General features: G+C 42.4%; 1 protein-coding gene across 3 annotated transcripts in view; it reads left to right on the top strand.

Annotated features, from left to right (window-relative positions):
* LOC110535640 (progressive ankylosis protein homolog) overlaps positions 1 to 19,337 on the top strand; it is a 32,186-nt gene extending 12,849 nt beyond the window's left edge. For 2 of the 3 annotated variants that reach the window (XM_021620752.3, XM_090189119.1), the window contains 7 exons: positions 3,412 to 3,546; positions 10,075 to 10,167; positions 10,312 to 10,404; positions 16,862 to 16,991; positions 17,302 to 17,425; positions 18,556 to 18,655; positions 18,788 to 19,337. In XM_021620752.3, the coding sequence (XP_021476427.1) occupies positions 3,412 to 3,546; positions 10,075 to 10,167; positions 10,312 to 10,404; positions 16,862 to 16,991; positions 17,302 to 17,425; positions 18,556 to 18,655; positions 18,788 to 18,904 (792 nt within the window). In that variant the 3' untranslated portion in view covers positions 18,905 to 19,337. Of the gene's footprint in view, positions 1 to 3,411; positions 3,547 to 10,074; positions 10,168 to 10,311; positions 10,405 to 16,861; positions 16,992 to 17,301; positions 17,430 to 18,555; positions 18,656 to 18,787 lie in introns of those variants that run through there. The other variant, XM_090189118.1, reaches the window with a different exon arrangement.
* The last annotated feature ends 4,568 nt before the right edge of the window (positions 19,338 to 23,905 follow it).

Genomic DNA, 23,905 nt, shown 5'->3' with positions numbered 1-23,905 from the left:
TGCCTCATGTTTTGAAAGCTCTGCGTTCCAATGAGTCCCTATTGAGCAGTGAATGGGCTATCAACCAGATTACTCTTTCTCCGTATTCCCGAAGGTGTCTACAGCATTGTGACATAGTTTTACGCATTTATGTTGAAGAATACCCGTAAGCGGCTACATTGCGCAAGTGGTCACCTGATGCTGCCAGAGAGATTCTCACGTAAAATACAGAGGTAGCCATTACTCCAATCGGTCCTACTGAAAAACGAATTGTCCCGATGGATATATTATCAAATAGATATTTGAAAAACACCTTGAGGATTGATTATAAACAACGTTTGCCATGTTTCTGTCGATATTATGGAGCTAATTTGGAATATTTTTCGCCGTTTTCGTGACTGCAATTTCCGGGCGATTTCTCAGCCAAACGTGAAGAACAAACAGAGCTATTTCGCCTACAAAAATAATATTTTTGGGGAAAAAGGAACATTTGCTATCTAACTGGGAGTCTCGTGAGTGAAAACATCCGAAGCTCATCAAAGGTAAACTATTTAATTTGATTGCTTTTCTGATTTCCGTGACCAAGTTACCTGCTGCTAGCTGGACAAAATGCTATGCTAGGCTATCGATAAACTTACACAAATGCTTGTCTAGCTTTGGCTGTAAAACATATTTTGAAAATCTGAGATGACAGGGTGATTAACAAAAGGCTAAGCTGTGTCTCAATATATTTCATTTGTGATTTTCATGAATAGGAATATTTTCTAGGGATATTTATGTCCGTTGCGTTATGCTAATTAGTGTCAGGCGACGATTACGCTCCCACATGCGGGATGGGGAGTCACTAGAGGGTTCTTAAGCTGAGTGACTCAAACATTAAACCATTATCAATTGGGGCCCCAATGCCGTGAAATGTTTTTTAATTTCAGATTCTCCCTCACTGTCTAGTTTTTATTTTATATACAGCTCCATTATCTTTTCTACATAGTTTATCTGTTTTTTTTACTGGAAACTTTTTACCATCACGAAAACAATTTTTTAAAAACAAATTAATATAAGTTTTTAAAAAATTGAGTGGCTGCAATGATTTAGGCCAGGGGTGCCAAACACATTCCATGGAGGACCTACTGTCAGGTTTGTCCTTTCAATTAAGTCATAAACAATCCAGGTGTGGGTTCCTTACTAACTAGTGACCTTAATTCATACAAATACAAGGGAGGAGAGAACCTGCATCCTCTCGGCCCTCTGTGGAATGAGTTTGACACCTGTGGTTCAGGGGAAAGACTGCATCAATATTCTAACAGTCAAATAAATAAATTCCATATATGCTATCGGAATAATAATAACCTGGGTGTGTCTATGAAGGTCTTAGGTAACATTATTATACGAAAAAAAATGTATTTCAAATAATGTAATAGCATTTCATTAGTTTTTACTGTAGGCTATATATGGAAACCATTAAAACCACCACAGAAATGTCGTTTTGGCAGGTCTTAAACATTATGGAAATAAGAAAATGTATTTCCAAAGAACAGAATGGCATATTTTAAGTTGCATTACGTTAGTACTTTACTTAGTAGCCTGAGCAATGATCCCTTGAGTGCTCATGTGCTGAACGCATGGACAGCGTGGTTATCCTTGGAAAAAGTTATATTTTGAAATAGAGCTCACCTCTTGAATGTTTTGTTATTTGACAAAGGTCAGTGTCTTAGAAACAGCAGAATCTGCTGTTTTCTGATACTATATATCAAAATGTCGTACCTACATGTGACTCTGGAGGAGGATTTGAAAAAGTGGTGCCCCTTTCCCTGCTTCTGTCAATGACAAGCTGCACCCATCTCTTCATGTACAATTGGACAATTAAGTGATAAGCCAGTGTTGGGGAATATATTGGCACGGGTGTTTTTCGTGCCAATATCCTCTAAACACCTGCTTCGAGGGCATTATTACTTTTAATAGTATGGATGGGAGTCAGTCATTTGTTCTAAATGTTCCGTTGCCATGATGGCTGACAACGTTTTTATCCCTTGCTTGCTAAGCTAGCCAATTTTGGCTAACACAATCATGTCAAACAGTGCAACAAGAATAACAACAAAGTAGCTGCATTTGCATTTGTTTAAGCCGTTTTTGAGGGGGAGACATCCATAACAATGAGTTAATGTGGGATTTTGTTTGCCTGGGGTAGAACATTTTGTTCTCGTGCCAGGCCACTGTTCAGAAGAGCTAGCCATCTACACTGCTAACACAATCACTTGAAGCTGAAAACATTTAGTGTTTTTCTATTGACATTTTTTTGTATAGATCCATACAAATGATGCTGATTAATGATTTCGACTAGCTGAGAAAAGCTGCCAGCCTGTCTGTCTCGTCCCGACACGTTCATTAGCATAGGACAGCTGGAGATCGAATTTCAATATTGAAACAATGTTGTAAATGTAGGAGAGACGGACAGCAAAGTTATTACAAATCTCTGCTGTTGAAAACCAAAATACTAATCTTAAAGAAATGGGACATAATGTCTAGTTGCTTTTTAAAGTGTATATCTAGAATATAAATTGCCTGGCTGAGCTGAGACTAGATTGCGCAGTCAGGTGAAACAGTAAATAAGCATTTCAACGTCATAGATTTAGCCGGTGGTAACTTATGGAATAGACACCGTCTGAATGCGGTTTTAACCAATCAGTATCCAGGATTAAACCCACCTGTTGTATAATTAAGCAATAAGGCACGAGGGGTGTGGTATAAGGGCTCTTCTTAGGCATCACAGTGTACCTGGACATAGCCCTATACCGAAAACCCCCAAGGTGCCTTATTGCTATTATAAACTGGTTATCAACGTAATTAGAGCAATACAAATAAATGTTTTGTCATACCCTTGGTATACGGTCTGGAATACCACAGCTGTCTGCCAATCAGCATTCAGGGCTCTAACCACGCAGTTTATAATTGATAATATTGTCACCCTTCAGACTTTTTTGGTTACTACATCATTCCATGTGTTATTTCATACTTTTGATACATTCACTATTATCCTATATTGTAGAAAATAAACACTTGAATGAGTAGGTGTGTCCAAACTTTTGACTGGTACTATATATGTAGGAAAAGTCAGGTAAGGAGCAGGATGTTGCTTTTTTTGGGTGGCTTATTTGTTTATTTCTTTACATTTACAAATTAAACATCAGTTGCCGTTGTCCTATGGCAGTTCTATTGTTAATCTTGGTCTTCTAAAACTGGCTTTGATGTACTTGCAGACTACCTAGATAGTAGCCCATGTCCCAAAATTAACCAGGACAATTAGGCCAATTAGGTCTATTTTATCTCGTAATCAATACTACTGCTCTCACGTATGGCAAGGAGCTACAGCTACAACTCCAAGGCACCCAGATTGATCTTATCCTTGTTTTCCCCTCTCATTTTGCTTCTTTGCAGGGAGATGTCACCATCGGGAAGATGTTGAGTTTCTGGTGGCCTCTGGCCCTCATCCTGGCTACCCAGCGGATCAGCAGGCCCATCGTCAACCTCTTCGTGTCCCGGGACCTCCATGGCAGCAGCGTAGCTACTGAGGTGAGTTTGAAGCCTACTCAGTCCACTCCCCAATAATATCCCATTTTGTTCAGTCCCACTCACTGTAATTGGGAAGCTGCCAACCGCAATGGCCTTTACCTGAGGGGTATACTACAAATCAAGCTAGATCTACTCTGAGTTTTCTAAAGCTAACCAGCTTCTGTTAGCTTCGCATTCCAGCTCAGGCTTGATCTGTACTACGACAGTGGATATTGCTTGTCTGCCTGATGCTAACTCTAGCAGGCCTGTGTACATGTCGCACGTGGCTAGTCGAACACTGAACATTGAGACAATGCATGAAAAATGGGCAAGTCAAAGCCACTTTTTCATTTGTATCAAAATGAAGGAAAAGTTAGCCTGAGGCACTCGTCCAGGACCCCCATACCAGGTGGTGTCAGGGGAAGGCCCCAACAATTGTCCGACTCCAGCTACCCAAGCCATAGACTGTTCAAATCAAATTGGATTTTTCACTTGATTTGTAAACAACAGGTGTAGACTAACTGTGAAATGCTTACTTATGGGTCCTTCCCAACAATGGAGAGAGAGAGAGAACATTTTGAAATAATAGAAAAGGTTAACAATAACTTGGCTATATCAAAGGGCTACCAGTACTGACTCGATGTGCAGGGGTACGAAGTAATTAAGGTAGTTATTTTTGTATATATAGTGTATGTGGACACCCCTTCAAATTAGTGGATTCGGCTATTTCAGCCACACCCGTTACTGACAGGTGTATAACATTTAGCACACACCCATGCAATATCCATAGAAAAATATAGGCAGTAGAGTACAGAAGAGCTCAGTGACGTTCAATGTGGCACTGTCATAGGATGCCACCTTTCCAACAATTCAGTTCATCAAATGTCTGCCCCGTTAGAGCTGCCCCGGTCAACTGTAAGTGCTGTTATTGTGAAGTGGAAACGTCTAGGAGCAACAACGGCTCAGCTGCGAAATGGTAAGCCAAACAAGCTCACAGAACGGGACCGCCGATTGCTGTAACACGTAAAAATCGTCTGTCCTCTGTTGCAACACTCACTACCGAGTTCCAAACTGCCTCTGGAAGCAAAGTCAGTACAATAACTGTTTGTCGGGAGTTTCATGAAATGGGTTTCCATGGCCAAGCAGCCGCACACAAGCGTAAGTTCACTATGTGCAATGCCAAGCATCGGCTGGAGTGGTGTAAAGCTTGCCGCCATTGGACTCTGGAGCAGTGGAAACATGTTCTCTGGAGTGATGAATTACACTTCACCATCTGGCAGTCTGACGTACAAATATGGGTTTTGCTGATGCCGGGAGAACGCTACTGGAGGGATAATGGTCTGGGGCTGTTATTCATGGTTCGGGCTAGGCCCCTTCGTTCCAGTGACGTGAAGTCTAAATGCCCAGCATACAATGACATTCTAGATGATTCTGTGCTTCCAACGCTGTGGCAACAGTTTGGGGAAAGCCCTTTCCTGTTTCTGCAGGACAATGCCCCGTACACAAAGTGAGGTCCATGCAGAAATGGTTTGTAGAGATCGGCGTGGAAGAACTTGACTGGCCTGCACAGAGCCCTGACCTCAACCCCATTTGAACACCTTTGGGATGAATTGGAACGCAGACTGCGAGCCAGGCCTAATTGCCCAACATCAGTGCCCGACCTCACTAATGCTCTTGTGGCTGAATGAAAGCAGGTCCTTGCAGCAATGTTCCAACATCTAGTGGAAAGCCTTCCCTGAAGAGTGGAGCTGTTATAGCAGCAAAGGGGGGACCAACGGCATATTAATGCCCATGATTTTGGAATGATATGTTAGACAAGCAGGCGTCCACATGCTTTTGGTCATGTAGTGTATGTACATATAACTAGGAATAAAGGGATTGATTAATAAACAATAGCAGCAGCATATGTGATGAGTCAAAAGGGTGAATGCAGATAGTCTGGGTAGCTATTTGGTTAACTATTTAATTAACTATTTAGCAGTCTTATGGCTTGGGGGTAGATGCTGTTCAGGTTCCGGACTTGGTACATTAGTACTGCTTGCCGTGTGGTAGCAGAGAGAACAGTGTATGTCTTGGGCCTTCGTCTGACACTGCCTGGTATAGAGGTCCTGGAAGGCAAGGAGCTCGGCCCCAGTGATATACTGGGCCGTACGCACTACCCTCTGTAGAGTCTTGCGGTCGGATGACAAGTAAGTTGCTATACCAAGCAGTGATGCAGCCAGTCAAAATGCTCTCAACGGTAGAGCTATAGAACTTCTTGGGGTCAAAGGGCCCATGCCAAATCTTTTCAGCCTCCTGACGGGGAAGAGGCATTCACGTGCCCTCTTCATGATCGTTTTGGTGTGTGTGGACCATGATAGATCCTTAGTGATGTGGACACCAAGGAACTTGAAGCTCTCCACCCGCTCCACTACAGCCTGTTGATGTGAATGGGGGCATGCTCAGCCCTTCGTTTCCTGTAGTCCACGATCAGCTCATTTGTCTGGCTGACGTTGAAGGAGAGGCTGTTCTCTCTGCTACCGCATGGCAAGTGGTACCAGTGCACCAAATCTGGAACTAATAGGACCCTGAACAGCTTCTACCCCGAAGCAATAAGACTTCTAAACAAGACAGCCAAGTAGTAATGAATGGCTAGCTGGGCTACATGCATTGACCCTTTAATTTATTTGTATTAACTCTCTTGCTTTGACTCTACTCACACATATTTACACCCCAACACACACATACAGTACACTGACACGCATGCATACTGATGCCACACACACTTTCACTCTCACGACATACTCGGCTCTACTGCTCACATAAGCTGCTGCTACAGCGGTCTATTATATCCTGTTGCCTAGTTACTTTACCCCTACCCTTGACTTATTCCACAATTTGTTGGTAAAACCTGAATTAAAAAAAAATATATATATATATTTATTTTCTCACCCATCTACACACAATACCCCATAATGACAAAGTGAAAACATGTTTTTAGACATTTTTGCAAGTTTAGTGTTCACACCCCTGAGTCAATGCGTGTTAGAATCACCTTTGGCAGCAATTACAGCTGTGAGTGTTTCTGGGTATGTCTTTAAGAGCTTTGCACATTATTATTTTAAAAAGTTGGTTGTTTATCAAATCCAGTGTATATTTGACCTTCTGTTTTAGACTGTCCTGCTGAAAGGAACAGTTGTCTCCCAACGTCTGTTTGAAAGCAGACACAACCAGGTTTTCCCTGTGAATTTTTTTTTTTTTGCCTGTGAATACTTTAAGGCACTCTATGTACTGTGCCTTCGGAAAGTATTCAGACCCCTTGACTTTTAACACATTTTGTTATGTTACAGCCTTATTCTAAAATGGATTTTAAAAAATGATAAAAATCCTGAGCAATCTACACACACTACCCCGTAATAACAAAGCAAAAGCACCTTTTTTGAATATTTTTGCAAATTTATAAGAAGTTAAACCTTTTATTTAACTAGGCAAGTCAGTTAAAGAACAAGTTCTTATTTACAATGACGGCCTACCAAAAGGTCTCCTGCAGGGACGGGGGCCTGGGATTAAACATAAATAAAGGACAAAACGCACTTCACAACAAGAGACAACACTGCATAAAGAGAGGCCTAAGACGACAACATAGCAAGGCAGCAACACAACATGGTAGCAGCACAAAACATGGTACACACATTATTGGGCACAGACAACAGCACAAAGGGCAAGAAGGTAGAGACAACAATACATCACACACAGCAGCCACAACTGTCTGTAAGAGTGCCCATGATTGAGTCTTTGAATGAAGAGATTGAGAACTGTCCAGTTTGAGTGTTTGTTGCAGCTCGTTCCAGTCGTTAGCTGTATCGAACTGAAAAGAGGAGTGACCCAGGGATGTGTGCTTTATGGATCCTTTAACAGAATGTGACTGGCAGAATGGTTGTTGTATGGGGAGAATGAGAGCTGCAGTAGGTATCTCAGATAGGGGGGCGTGAGGCCTAAGAGGGTTTTATAAATAAGCTTCAACCAGTGGGTCTTGCAACGGGTTTACAGAGATGACCAGTTTACAGAGAAGTATAGAGTGCAATGATGTGTCCTATAGGGAGAATCGTGGAACCACCAAGACTTCCTAGAGCTGGCCGGAAAAGGAAAACCATCTCTGCAGCACTCCACCAATCAGGCCTTTATGGTAGAGTGGCCAGACTGAAGGCACTCCTCAGTAAAAAGGCAAATGACAGCCGGCTTTGAGTTTGCCAAAAGGCACCTAAAGACTCTGATTATCTGGTCTGATCAAAACCAAGATGGAAATCTTTGGCCTGAATGCCTGGAGGAAACATGGCACCAAAATAGCTGTGCAGCGACGCTCCCCATTCAACCCGACAGAGCTTGAGAGGATCCGCAAAGAAGAATGGGAGAAACTCCCCAAATACAGGTGTGCCAAGCTTGTAGCGTCATACCCAAGAAGACTCGAGGCTGTAATTGCTGCAAAAGGTACTTCAACAAAGTACTGAGTAAAGTGTCTGAATACTTATGTAAATGTTTTATTATCGGGTAGTCAGTTAGGAAAGCGAAGGCTAGCTTTTTCAAACAGAAATTTGCATCCTGAGGCACTAATTCCAAAAAGTTTTGGGACACTGCAGTCCATGGAGAACAAGAGCACTACCCCCTAGCTGCCCACTACACTGAGGCTAGGAAACACTGTCACCACCGATAAATCTGCGATAAGCAATGATTTCAATAAGCTTTTTTCCACGGCTGGCTATGCTTTCCACCTGGTTACCCCTACCCCGTCCAACAGCTCTGCACCCCCTGCAGAAACTTGCCCAAGCCCCCCCCCCCAACACACACACTTCTCCTTCACCCAAATCCAGACAGCTGTTGTTCTGAAAGAGCTGCAAAATCTGGATCCCTACAAATCACCTGGGCTAGACAATCTGGACCGTCTCTAAAATGATCTGCCGAAAATTGTTGCAACTCCTATTACTATCTTGTTCAACCTCTTTCGTATCGTCTGAGATCCCCGAAGTTTGGAAAGCTGCCGCGGTCATCCCCCTCTTCAAAGGTGGAGACACTCAAGACCCAAACTGTTATAGACCTATATCCATCCTGCCCTGCCTTTTCTAAAATCTTCAAAAGCCAAGTTAACAAACATATCCCCGACAATTTCGATTCCCACTATGCAATCTGGTTTCCGAGCTGGTCATGGGTGCACGCACCTCCTAAACGGTATCATAACCGCCATTGATAAAATACAGTACTGTGCAGCCGTATTCATCGACCTGGCCAAGGCCTTCAACTCTGCCAATCACCGCATTCTTATTGGCAGACTCAATAGCCTTGGTTTCTCAAATGACTGCCTCATCTGGTTCACCAACTATTTCTCTGGTAGAGTTCAGTGTGTCAAATCGGAGGGCCTGTTGTCCGGACCTCTTGCAGTCTCTATGGGGGTGCCACAGGGTTCAATTCTCAGGCCGACTCTTTTCTCTGTATATATCAATGATGTCGGTCTTGCTGCTGGTGATTCTCTGATCCACATCTACGCAGACGACACCATTCTGTATACATCTGGCCCTTCTTTGGACACTGTGTTAACAAACTTCCAAATGAGCTTCAATGCCATACAACACTCCTTCCGTGGCCTCCAACTGCTTTTAAATGCTATTAAAACTAAATGCATAATCTTCAACCGATTGCTACAACCGATTGCCCGCACGACTAACATCACTACTCTGGATGTTTCTGATTTAGAATATGTTAACAACTACAAAGACCTAGGTGTCTGGTTAGACTCTAAACTCTCCTTCCAGACTCACATTAAGCATCTCCAATCCAAAATTAAATCTAGAATCGGCTTCCTATTTCGCGACAAAGCATCCTTCACTCATACCCTCGTAAAACTGACTATCCTACCGATCCTTGACTTCGGCAATGTAATTTACAAAATAGCCTCCAACGCTCTACTCAGCAAATTGGATATACAGTGGGGCAAAAAACGATTTAGTCAGCCACCAATTGTGCAAGTTCTCCCACTTAAAAAGATGAGAGGCCTGTAATTTTCATCATAGGTACACTTCAACTATGACAGACAAAATGAGGGAAAGAAATCCAGAAAATCACATTGTAGGATTTTAGAATGACTAACCTAACAACATTTGGAAAAAGTCAAGGAGTCTGAATACTTTCTGAAATCTACCTCATACCTTTGCCCATTGACTCAGTACTGGTACTTCCTGTATATAGCCATGTTATTGTTATTCTATGTGTATTTATTCCTTGTGTCACTTGCTATTTATTTTATCTTTAACTCTGCATTTTTTGAAAAGTAAGTAAGCATTTCACTGTTTATCTTCACCTGTTGTTGACCAAGAATGTGACACAAAACATTTGATTTGATAGTTATGGGACAATCCACATGTGATTACCAACTTGGCACATATTCATAATTGTCTTTGCTGACAGGCTTTGGCTCAGCAGTCGTGTTTTAACAACTTTTCTACATTACTGTAAGCTGTTCAAAAAGGAAATGAAATATGAGTCCGAATGACTTCTTTGTCTCTCTCTTTGCTTGGCCAGGCTGTGGCTGTCCTCACTGCCACCTACCCTGTGGGTCACTTGCCGTACGGCTGGCTGACTGAACTGAGGGCCGTCTATCCTGCTTTCGACCAGGTAAACCAAGACCTTATACACAGTCTAAGAATAGCCTCTTGTTGCAGATCACAACATAGTAAATGTCATCACATTTAAATGAATACAGGTGACTTGTATTGGCGTCCTTTATTCCCCAATAATGATACTGTTCTTTTCCAACAGACCAATCCCAGCAATAAGCTTACTTCTGACACACCGGTTACAAAGACGCATATCAAAAAGTTTACAGCCTGTTGTTTGGCAATATCACTTACGGTAAGAAGGATCTATAGATGGAAGGATGTATGGATCTGTTTTTATTCCAATACTGTATTTTGATTAATCATAGGATCAAATTATATTGGGAAGTATACCAACTCTACAGAAAAAATAAGTATGAGTATAGAATTCGGAGCCAAAACAGGTTGAGACTCACGCAAGCAGAGGAAGTTGTCCCTTTAAGATTCCTGCACTGACAAATGCTTGGCATTTCTACCTCTGTCAATGCTTCTTACATAACATCCGGTGTCATACTTATTAATTTCCTGAGCTATAGCCTACGTTTTTGGTCCTAGCTGAAAATGACTGTGAGAAAAGGAGGAAGGCGAAGCTGGCGCATCTGATAGATTAGCACAGTGCCATGGATGGATGGATATACAGTACCAGGCAAAAGTTTGGACACCTACTCATTCCAGGGTTTTTCTTTTATTTTTTACTATTTTCAACATTGTAGAATAATAGTGAAGACATCAAAACGATGAAATAACACATTGAATCCTGTAGTAACCCAAAAAATGTGAAACAAATATATATTTTATATTCTTCAAGTAGCTATCCTTTGCCGTGATGACAGCTTTGCACGCTCTTGGCATTCTCTCAACCAGAGGAATGCTTTTCCTACAGTCTTGACGGAGTTCCCACATATGCTGAGCACTTGTTGGCTGCTTTTCCTTCACTCTGTGGTCCAAACTCATCCCAAACCATCACAGTTGGGTTGAAGTCGGGTGACTGAGGAGGCCAGGTCATCTGATGCAGCACTCCTTAGCCAAATAGCCCTTACATGATGAAATGACACATGGAATCCTTTGAGATTCTTCAAAGTAGCCATCCTTTGCCTCTGACAGCTTTGTGAACTCTTGCCATTCTCTCAACCAGCTTAATGAGGTTGTCACCTGGAATGATTTCAATTAACAGGTGTGCATTAAGTTATTTTGTGTAATTTCTTTCAATAATACATTTCAGCCAATCAGTTGTGACAAGGTAGGGGTGGTATACAGGAGATGGCTCTATTTGGTAAAAGACCACGTCCATATTATGGCAAGAACAGCTTGAATAAGCAAAGAGAAATGATAGTCCATTACTTTAAGACCTGAAGGTCAGTCAATCCGGAAAATGTCAAGAACTTTGAAAGTTTCTTCAAGTGCACTCGCATAAACCATCAAGCGCTATGATGAAACTAGCTCTCACGAGGACCGCCACAGGAAAGGAAGACCGAGTCACCTCTGCTGCAGTGGATAAGTTCATTAGAGTTACCAGCCTCAGAAATTGCAGCCCAAATAAACACTTCAGAGTTCAAGTAACAGACACATCTCAACATCAACTGTTCAGAGGAGACGGCATGAATTAGGCCTTCATGGTGGAATTGCTGAAAAGAAACCACTACTAAAGGACACCAATATGTAGAAGAGACTTGCTTGGGCCAAGAAACACGAGCAATGGACATTAGACCGGTAGAAATTTGTCCTTTTGGTCTGAAGTCTAAATTTGAGATTTTTGGTTACAACCACCGTGTCTTTGTGTGAGACGCAGAGTAGGTGAACGGATGATCTCTGCATGTGTGGTTCCCACCGTGAAGCATGGAGGTTTCAATAATAAAAGCTGTCTTCTATTTTACATTCAGCTCTAGATGTACGAATAATAGACATTAACAGAGCACAACAGGTTGTTTTTGTAAAAGCGCTGTTGAGAGAGCATACAGTGCCTTGCGAAAGTATTCGGCCACCTTGAACTTTGCGACCTTTTGCCACATTTCAGGCTTCAAACATAAAGATATAAAACTGTATTTTTTTGTGAAGAATCAACAACAAGTGGGACACAATCATGAAGTGGAACGACATTTATTGGATATTTCAAACTTTTTTAACAAATCAAAAACTGAAAAATTGGGAGTGAAATTATTCAGCCACCTTAAGTTAATACTTTGTAGCGCCACCTTTTGCTGTGATTACAGCTGTAAGTCGCTTGGGGTATGTCTATCAGTTTTGCACATTGAGAGACTGAAATTTTTTCCCATTCCTCCTTGCAAAACAGCTCGAGCTCAGTGAGGTTGGATGGAGAGCATTTGTGAACAGCAGTTTTCAGTTCTTTCCACAGATTCTCGATTGGATTCAGGTCTGGACTTTGACTTGGCCATTCTAACACCTGAATATGTTTATTTTTGAACCATTCCATTGTAGATTTTGCTTTATGTTTTGGATCATTGTCTTGTTGGAAGACAAATCTCCGTCCCAGTCTCAGGTCTTTTGCAGACTCCATCAGTTTTTCTTCCAGAATGGTCCTGTATTTGGCTCCATCCATCTTCCCATCAATTTTAACCATCTTCCCTGTCCCTGCTGAAGAAAAGCAGGCCCAAACCATGATGCTGCCACCACCATGTTTGACAGTGGGGATGGTGTGTTCAGCTGTGTTGCTTTTACGCCAAACATAACGTTTTGCATTGTTGCCAAAAAGTTCAATTTTGGTTTCATCTGACCAGAGCACCTTCTTCCACATGTTTGGTGTGTCTCCCAGGTGGCTTGTGGCAAACTTTAAACGACACTTTTTATGGATATCTTTAAGAAATGGCTTTCTTCTTGCCACTCTTCCATAAAGGCCAGATTTGTGCAATAGACGACTGATTGTTGTCCTATGGACAGAGTCTCCCACCTCAGCTGTAGATCTCTGCAGTACATCCAGAGTGATCATGGGCCTCTTGGCTGCATCTCTGATCAGTCTTCTCCTTGTATGAGCTGAAATTTTAGAGGGATGGCCAGGTCTTGGTAGATTTGCAGTGGTCTGATACTCCTTCCATTTCAATATTATCGCTTGCACAGTGCTCCTTGGGATGTTTAAAGCTTGGGAAATATTTTTGTAACCAAATACGGCTTTAAACTTCTTCACAACAGTATCTCGGACCTGCCTGGTGTGTTCCTTGTTCTTCATGATGCTCTCTGCGCTTTTAACGGACCTCTGAGACTATCACAGTGCAGGTGCATTTATACGGAGACTTGATTACACACAGGTGGATTGTATTTATCATCATTAGTCATTTAGGTCAACATTGGATCATTCAGAGATCCTCACTGAACTTCTGGAGAGAGTTTGCTGCACTGAAAGTAAAGGGGCTGAATAATTTTGCACGCCCAATTTTTCAGTTTTTGATTTGTTAAAAAAGTTTGAAATATCCAATAAATGTCGTTACACTTCATGATTGTGTCCCACTTGTTGTTGATTCTTCACAAAAAAATATAGTTTTATATCTTTATGTTTGAAGCCTGAAATGTGGCAAAAGGTCGCAAAGTTCAAGGGGGCCGAATACTTTCGCAAGGCACTGTATATCCCAACGGATATAAACTCAGCAAAAAAAAAAGGATCCTGTCTTTCAGGACCCTGTCTTTCAAAGATAATTCGTAAAAATCCAAATTCACAGATCTTCATTGTAAAGGGTTTAAACACTGTTTCCCATGCTTGTTCAATGAACCATAAACAATTAATGAACATGCACATGTGGAACGGTCGTTAAGACACTAACAGCTTACAGACGGTAGGCAATTAAGGTCACAATTATGAGAGGCCACAGAGGCCTTCTACTGACTCTGAAAAACACCAAAAGAAAGATGCCCAGTGTCCCTGCTCATCTGCGTGAATGTGCCTTTGGCATGCTGCAAGGAGGCATGAGGACTGCAGATGTGGCCAGGGCAATAAATTGTAATGTCTGTACTGTGAGATGCTCAAGACGGCGCTACAGGATGGACAGCTGATCGCCCTCGCAGTGGCAGACCACGTGTAACAACACCTGCACAGGATCGGTACATCCGAACATCACACCTGTGGGACAGATACAGGAAGGCAACAACTGCCCGAGTTACATCAGGAATGCACAATCCTTCCTTCGGTGCTTAGACTGTCTGCAATAGGCTGAGAGAGGCTGGACTGAGGGCTTGTAGGCCTGTTGTAAGGCAAGTTTTCACCAGACATCACCGGCAACTACGTTGCCTATGGGCACAAACCCACCGTCACTGGACCAGACAGGACTGGCAAAAAGTGCCCTTCACTGATGAGTCGTGGTTTTGTCTCAATAGGGGTGATGGTCAGATTCGCGTTTATCGTCGAAGGAATGAGCGTTACACCGAGGCCTGTACTCTGGAGCGGGATCAATTTGGAGGTGAAGGGTCCGTCGTGGTCTGGGGCGGTGTGTCACAGCATCATCGGACTGAGCTTGTTGTCATTGCAGGCAATCTCAACGCTGTGTGTTATAGAGAAGACATCCTCCTCCCTCATTTGGTACCCTTCCTGCAGGCTCACCCTGACATGACCCTTCAGCATGACAATGTCACCAGCCATACTGCTCGTTCTGTGTGTGATTTGTCAGTGTTCTGCCATGGCCAGCGAAGAGCCTGGATCTCAATCCCATTGAGCACATTTGGGACCTGTTGGATTGGAGGGTGAGTGCTAGGGCCATTCCCCCCAGAAATGTCCGGGAACTTGCAGGTTCCTTGGTGGAAGAGTGGGCTAACATATCACAGCAAGAACTGGTAAATCTGGTGCAATCCATGAGAAGAAGATAAACTGCAGTACTTAATGCAGCTGGTGGCCACACCAGGGGGGGGGGGGGGGGACAGTACATAGAAAAATAATTTGGTTGGGGTGTAGGGGCATATTTATGTAAACTTGTCTAAAACATATTTTATCTCTTTACTTTATTTAGTCTGATCTGTGGAACAATAATCAGTCTTAATGGGATAAAATAAAGGCTAATTACTGTGCTTGTCAGCAGGAACACTACAGTTATTACCCACACTTATTCCACTTATTCCCAATTTTGCCAGTGTAATCACATATTTGAAATCTGATATGCCTGCTTGTCTTAAATGAATTATATGAGATGGTAGGGGGACTCAACTCAAACACATCCCATTTTGTCTATGTAGAGTAAGATGGCAAGGAGCTTCAACTAGTAGGCGTAAACCCACTTAATATTGGTATTCATTAGATTTGTCTTGAAGGTTGGGTGATTTTCAGAAATTGGCCCTGTTTTAAAGAGTTAACCCAAATTACAAAATACGAAATAGTTTCTGTCCTTACCTTGAAAGCAGTCTATGGACAAGGAGACTGCAATATATGATTTGGTTATCCACTGCCATCAACGATTAATATAAAAATGGCCTGTGCGGCAACTTGTTGTAGTGGCCACACTCCACGGCAGGTGTTGCATACAACTTTCCACTTGAGAATAGGGATCAATACCTACTTCCAATGTTTCTACCGTTTGCCCATCTAATTACTTTCTGAATAAAGTGTCAAACCACCCAAAACAAATGACCATACATTAAATGTAATCCAACAAAATTCTGACAGTAAAAAAATTTTGAGTGTTCATTTAATGTTCAAAGCATCCTCAACCCACATGATCTGGGGTTTTATTTAAAGATGTTCCACCCTGGTCATGGGCCTAAGTCATGTCAAAATACGTAGAAATTAGTCGTTCTACCCCTGAGCAAGGCAGTTAGCCCACTGTTCCCCGGGCTCCAAAGACATAGATGTCAATTAAGACAGCCCCCCGCACCTCTCTGATTCAGAGGGGTTGGGTTAAATGCGGAAGACGCATTTCAGTTGAATGCATTCAGTTGTACAACTGACTAGGTATCTATCCTCCCCCCCCCCTTTAGATGGCGTTTAAAGATTTAGACTGAGTGAGGAAGTCTGGTGAAAAAGGGAGGAAAACCACTGATTCATTGACTCAAAATGACCTCTCTCTTTGTGTACAGTATGACAGGTGACTGACTAACCGTCTACAACTAGAAAAACATCTGATAGTAATCAGCACGACTACACTGCTACATTTTCTTAGACAATACAATGTTTGTTAACCAGAACCTGATGAGCACTACAGGTGGTTTATACGTTGATTTGCAATATTGTTACATACTGTATCTACAATACATTGCTACCACAATTTGAATGAATGAATTCGGTCACACGTCTGGCTTGTGTTAACTTCTAAGGGACCACAGTGAATCGAAAACCACTCGCCTTAAAGGGGAAATATGCAGTTGCTACCTACATTTATGGATTTATAAATGAATGATATTAATGATATTAACTTTTAAATGGCTCATGAGCTTAGTTGTCGTACCTCATCAGAACGCAAAATATAAGCTTGTTTTATTCCAATGTTTGTAGACAAATAAATGTAATACAACCTTTTTTAAAACAGGGTTAAAACAGTCATTTTGATATTGTGGATGGTCTCCAGCCCCATCCTTCAGCTTTTTACTGAAAAATGGGCGGGGAGGATGCTTTATTATTGTTATAGCTGCTGATTACCGCTTTATTGATCTAGTCAATTCTAACGAGGCATGGTTTTGGCAAGGTTGCCCAACTTTGGTGTGTGTGTGCTTAACACCAAGTTGAATGACTCTGTTTATTTGCTGTGTGTGATGTACCGAACACCTGTTTGTTAAACTTTGGACAGCTCTGCTTCATGGTGTTCTGGACCCCTCACATCTCGGAAATGATCCTGGTGAATGTGATTGGGGTGGACTTGGCCTTCGCTGACCTCTGTGTTCTTCCACTGAGGATCTTCTCCTTCTTCCCTCTGCCAGGTAAGAAGAACCACTCGTCTTATTTCACCATTAAAACACTCCCTATGCCTCTTGCGCTGTTGGCTGGAGCGTAGAGTTGTGGGTTTAATTCCCGACGGGCCACATAGATTAAATACAATATATATTAACAAAGTTGTTTTAACAGGAAATATCTGCTGGAAATGTTTGACCATGATGATTAGTCCCAAAATGCAGTGTTTTGTTCCTCTCTTGCCTGTGTGAACAGCTATGAGCCATGGTTTAGCTGAGAGAGCAGTATGTCTGGGATGTAATGTTTCCACTGACTTTCCCTGTGTGCGTGTGTGTGTAGTGATAGTCCGGTCCCACCTGACCGGTTGGTTCATGACCCTGAAGATGACCTTTGTGCTGGCCCCCAGCTCTGTGCTCCGCATCATCGTCCTCATCACCAGCCTGGTCATGTTGCCTTCTATTGGGTAGGTGGACAATTCAGTGGACACAGACCAGCCTCTGAGTCCCAAATGGCACCCTATTACTTTGGACTAATATGACAAATGATGTTCTATTCTAATACTGGATCACTAAAGATGGTTCATTTTGAATTCAGCAAACTTTGCTCAGTGTGATTTTGATTGGACTTCAATCTGACAGCGTTGAAGAGCTGCTCCCTGTTTCATGATGAGCAAATATTCATAGAAATGTATTCCGAGGTGAGTTTAAATCAGGACAATGTAAAGGATCCCCATTCACTGCATCACCTACCATCAAATGCAGTCTGTGCAAATTCATTGAGGTGCGCATTAATGGGTTCTCTGCCGTTTTTTATTGAGCTGATATACACGTAAAATCTTTCTACCGTTTCCTTGTGCATGGTTTTGAATTAAACATAAGGTTATGGAAACATGAATTTATGAGCTATGCCACCAGAATTTGACCCATCTGCAATAGTAGCTGCCCTTATTTTACTCTACCTTATCCGTAAATGTAAGTGAATATGTTACTGCCGTTTCTCGCAAAGCCATTTTTATATCTGAAACGTATGTACCAGAAAACGGTCACTTCAAGATAGTTGTTTCTCTGTGGGCAAACTGCATCTGCACTTATTCCGCAAAAATATGAGTGAGTTACAAATAAAATGTATTGTTTATATACATCACCATAAAGACTGGCCATATAGAGATTACATTTATTTCTTCGCTTAGCAACGCCTTTCATCAGGACTGACAAGTGGAAGCAAGTCGACCAGACCTGCTGCTATGGCGAAGACTCACAGGAGTGGAAAATCCTTTTTATCTTTACACAACCAACAACATCCATCTGTGCCAGATGTCAGGATATTTCGCAACAAGACATCTCAGATGACTCATGTTCTTCCGGAACCCGCTCGCACATTTTTCGCTCACCACACACTATAATAGACCTACAACTAAATGGCTGCTTTGTTTTTGTTTTTGAGGAAGGGTTAAGTGTCTTATTTTAGTCTATGTGGATCCTCAAAATGTATTCCAAAATGATAAGCCTGTACCACAGGCCTACTGTAAATCCTGTATTCTGATCTCTACTGGTCAGTGATTCCAGTGTTAATGAATTTGGGTTTGTGTTTCAGTGTCCACGGGGCAACTCTGGGGGTTGGGTCCTTGTTGGCTGGTTTCATAGGGGAGTCTATCATGGTGGCCCTAGCTGCCTGCTATGTCTATCAAAAACAGGTGAAGTCCCATCCCTAAAGGCAAAAGGAGAGTAAGAAACTGTATAGTCACAGTGAAGTACAAAATCACTCTAATTTGCCCTTCATTCCTTTCGTGTCTCTCTCCTTTCTTCCGATCTCTCCTTTTGCACAGAAAAACTATGAGATGGCCAACAAGCTGGTGGAGGGAGAGGAGTCTGTTCCTCCGAGTGAGGTGTGTTCCAGAACTCAGAAGGACGCCATCGAGGAGCTCCAGGAGGAACATGAGTAGAGGCACTCGGAGGGAAAGGGACATGAGAAAATGGAGCTAAAAGCCACAGAGAAAGGGAATTCCAGTGGGTAGGTCCTAATACTGGACCTGAGAGAACAACTGAGGGGATCACACAGAGTCCTTAACCTTTTACACTCATACTCATATACTGGTTGAAAAGTGTAGGTCTGGGCACTAATAAGAGCCTGAATTGGAATGTTGTGGCTGTACAGTAACATGCTATATATGATGTCACAGCGGTGTATGGGTTTTGACTGACAGCCATTCTGAACTTGAGCACCCTGTGCGACAAGAAGTTGCCCCCATCCCTCCTGATAATTGGGCAACTCTTGCAATTTTTGTCCGAGAATGCTTTAAATGAAAATGACTATATTTTGAAAGATGAGATGAGGATTATAATAAATGCCGCTTTGATGTCAAACCAGCAACCCGAACAACTTGTCCAAATTTGCACTTCACATTTCCAAATCATAAAATGTATGTAATATACAGTGTCAACGTTCATGATCACTGTTTGACGTGCATTTACAAGATGACATGGTGCCACTCTCTGGGTTGTGCTGAACAGAATGAGCCTATGTTTGTTTAGTGTGAAGAAAATGTGCTGCTGCACATGAACCTGAATGCACTCATGACTCCTTTCTATGCTCACCAAAAGGACCATCTGTTTCTCTGATTTGCCTTGTAAAAGCCTAACACTGTAACAGCGTGTTTTAGAACCTAGCTAGTCATTTTGGCAATGGAACAAGCTTTCAAATCATCGATTTATGGATTGTTTTCGGATTGCGTAAACAACCGTAATTGTGTGATGGCGGGGATGCAGGGTTGTTCCAAACAAAACAATTGCAGGTGTGCTTGCTCTAGTTCCTCAACGGTACATCTAGGAGAACTTAAAAAGTACCTTATTGTTGGAGACTTCTTTGGCTGCATTAAGTCATCCCAATTCTGAGATCAGCTGTGAAAAAGAAAATAACTGATGCGATTGGTCAAAAGACAATTCAGTGGAAACATTTTCAGAATTGAGCTGCCTTAGTCATGAATGGGCATTGAAATGGCTGTGCACACTTTGGAAAGGAGTGGCCACTTGAGCCTATATTATACCTGTCATGTCCTTCGTCATGATCTTGACCTGATGTCTTGATCTGTTTACACTTTTAAGATCTGGTCACAATCGGATCACTGTATTTTAATCATATTCATCTGTCTAAAAATGTGGGCAAGATCAGGACAAAATACAATGTTAGCACCAGGTATAAACCGGGATATGGACTCAAGTTAGTACTCACTCAAACCCTTGTAATTGTTTTGTCTTATGGTCTACCTAACCCACATTTTCCAGGAATAGTCTTGTTACTGAATATATTCAAGTTGGGTTTTTTTTCATGATCAACAAATGCTGCAAAAGTACAGTAAATGTGAAATGCACAAAATCAAATGTACTATTTGGATTCAGTTGTGTGCTCTCACCTTTTGGACTAATTGTATTTATTTTATTTCACCTTTATTCAACCAGGTAGGCTAGTTGAACAAGTTCTCATTTGCAACTGCGACCTTGCCAAGATAAAGCAAAGCAGTTTGACACACAACAACACAGAGTTCCACATGGAATAAACAAAACATAGTCAATAATACAGTAGAACAAAAGACAACAAAGTCTGTATACAGTGAGATAACTCCCTTAAGGCAATAAATAGGCCATGGTGATGTAATTACAATATAGCAAAATAAACACTGGAATGGTAGATGTGCAGAAGATGAATGTGCAAGTAGAGCTACTGGGGTGCAAAGGAGCAAGAAAAATAAATACAGTATGGGGATGAGGTAGGTAGATGGGCTATGTGCAGTGATCTGTGAGCTGTTCTGACAGCTGGTGCTTAAAGCTAGTGAGGGAGATATGAGTCTCCAGCTTCAGCGATTTTTGCAGTTCGTTCCAGTCATTGGCAGCAGAGAACTGGAAGGAAAGGCGACGAAAGGAGGTGTTGGCTTTGGGGGTGACCATTGAAATATACCTGCTGGAGTGCGTGCTGCTATGGTGACCAGTGAGCTGAGATAAGGCTGGGCTTTACCTAGCAAAGACTTGTAGATGACCTGGAGCCAGTGGGTTTGGTGACGAGTATGAAGCAATTTTCCCATTATTTATTTTTCCCATTTACTTACAAACTGTATCCCTTTCAGTTGCTACCATGGTTATGCATATTATTTTCAGATTTCTTCTGTAAGAAATGTTTTAATTAAGCACTAATCCATATAGGACAATTCCCAGGAATGTAAAGGGTTAATTGGCTCCTTGAGCGTAGACAGTCAGCCAATAAGGGTGGAGATCTGCCATGATGAGGAACGCACACTGTACAGACAAGCCATGCACTAAAGTGTTCATACATTTAAATAACTTCCATCGTGTTACTGCTAATGGAGCATGGGAAACAACTGACACAGGAGAACCTGTCCTCAGCAATGAAAGGGAAACTTGATCATAATGCCGGGACATTTTTAAGGACCTGTTGAGTTGGGCAAGTGTATTTTATACTGGCGACGGGTATTGCAAAGTGTGTATTGACTAACAGTTAGGGGTCGGGAATGCCTCAGAAGCTTGTATGTGTGACCTTGGGCCCGATTCAATCAGATCCGCTTTAGCCCAAATCCACAAAGCTGATGTGTCGAGGTGGTACGGCTGTCAAATCAACGAGCGCACATTATCCTGAAGCGGACATAGCAGACGGAGTCGCATATAGCGAAATCCCATGCAGAACACTAGGATGTGAGATGTTGGCTAATCTACACCTCGATTAGGCTGATAGAAATCCTCATTACGTAGAATATTTTTTTTAGTTGAGGGTAATTATTTCTATATAGGCAGCACCAGTGGTATTCCAACACGAACCCTACGACAGCGTTTCCCAAACTCGCTCCTCGGGACCTTAACGGGTGCACGTTGTATAGTGTTTCGGGCAACAAACACGTTTGGGGAAACTGCCTTACCAGTTCTGGAACTAGCTGGTTTTCTTTTCTACCTGATAATTAATTACACCCATTTGAAATCAGTCCCTAATTAGAGGGGAACAATGAAAGAATGCAGGGGAACTGGTTTCGAGGTCAAGAGTTGAGTTTGAGGGGCCTACAATTCCTCGTTTTGAACTTCTAATTTGAGTGGAAAGGGTGTGGGTTCGTGACCACACTAGCAGCCGCTCACCAATTTGACAGCTCTATTGCAGTTTCACCTCTGACGTCGTCAAAACACCGGCTATGCGGGAGTCGGGTATCGCTGGTTAACACTTGATCTGATTGAAAACCAGCTTTACATTTTGCACAGAGAACATTTCTGATACGATAACATAAACTGTCTGGTATTAGAATTTGAACTTTCAGCTCTATCAAATGTCACATTTGGAGATCTAGTTAATGAAGCCTATTGAACTTATTGGAGAAAATATATATATTTGCCCAAGCTTATTATTAGAACAGAATGCATCAGTGATTCATATTTTCTGCAACTTTCTGAAGAGGCTAAAGCAATGCCCCTGTCTGTGTGTGTGCAGTGCATGTACACTACATGACCAAAAGTATGTGGACAACTGCTTGTTGAAAACCTCATTCCAAAATCATGGGCATTAATATGGAGTTGGTCTCCCCTTTGCTGCTATAACAGCCTTCCCTCTTCTGGGAAGGATTTCCACTAGATGTTGGAACATTGCTGTGGGGACTTGCTTCCATTCAACCACGAGCATTAGTGAGGTTGGGCACTAATGATTGGACAATTAGGCCTGGCTCGCAGTCGGCGTTCCAATACATCCCAAAGGTGTTACATGGGGTTCAGGTCATGGCTCTGTGCAGGCCAGTCAAGATCTTCCACACCGATCTCAAACCATTTCTATATGGACCTCGCTTTGTGGACTGGGACATTGTCATGCTAAAACAGGAAAGGGCCTTCCCAAACTGTTAGCACAATGTTGCAAGCACAGAACCGTCTAGAATGTCATTGTATGCTATAGAGTTAAGATTTCCCTTCACTGGAACAAAGGGGCCTACCCAGAACCATTATTCCTCCCCCACCAAACTTTACAGTTGGCACTATGCATTGGGGCAGGTAGCGTTCTCCTGGCATCCCTCAAACCCAGATCCGTCGATTGGACTGCCAGATGGTGAAGCGTGATTCATCACTCCAGAGAACATGTTTCCACTGCTCCAGAGTCCAATGGGGGCGAGCTTTCCACCACTCCAGCTGACGCTTGGCATTGCACATGGTGATCTTAGGCTTGTGTGCAGCTGCTTGGCCATGGAAACCAATTTCATGAAGCTCCCGACGAACAGTTATGCTGACGTTTCTTCCAGAGGCAGTTTGGAACCCGGTAGTGAGTGTTGCAACCAAGGACAGACAATCGACACATTTCAGCACTCGGCAGTCCCGTTCTGTGAGATTGTGGCATACCACTTTGCAGCTGAGCCGTTATTTCTCCTATACTTTTCCACTTCGCACTTACAGTTGACCCGGGCAGCTCTAGCAGGGCAGAAATTTGACGAACTGAATTGTTGGAAAGGTGGCATCTTATGACGGTGCCACATTGAAAGTCACTGAGCTCTTCAGTAAGGTCATTCTACTGCCAATTTATGTCTGTAGAGATTGCATGGCTGTGTGCTTAATATTTATACACCTGTCAGCAATGAATGTGGATGAAATGGCTGAATCCACTAATTTGAAGGGGTGTCCACATACACTATAGAAACAAAAGTATGTCTGCCACTTTAGTATTAGCATTACTAACAGCTACACAATCTTCAGGTAGCTGGAAAGACTAGGGCTACATTCAATCAGATCTGTTTTAGCCAACAGCCACATTGGGGTTGTTTTGATTGTGTCCGAGGTAGAACTTTGTTAGAGATGTCAAATCCACAAGTGGCTCCTGGCATTATACTGTACCTAAAGCAGACATTGCCATTGGCTGCACGGAGTCAATCCCATGCAGCCTTGTTTACAAATTAAAATACTGGAATGTGAAATGTAAT

This window comes from Oncorhynchus mykiss, chromosome 11 (genome assembly GCF_057628025.1).
Source record: "Oncorhynchus mykiss isolate SJ-2025 chromosome 11, ASM5762802v1, whole genome shotgun sequence".
NCBI classification, from domain to species: domain Eukaryota; kingdom Metazoa; phylum Chordata; class Actinopteri; order Salmoniformes; family Salmonidae; genus Oncorhynchus; species Oncorhynchus mykiss.
The sequence above is the reverse complement of the archived record's forward strand: the minus strand, read 5'-3'. Positions and strand labels throughout refer to the sequence as shown.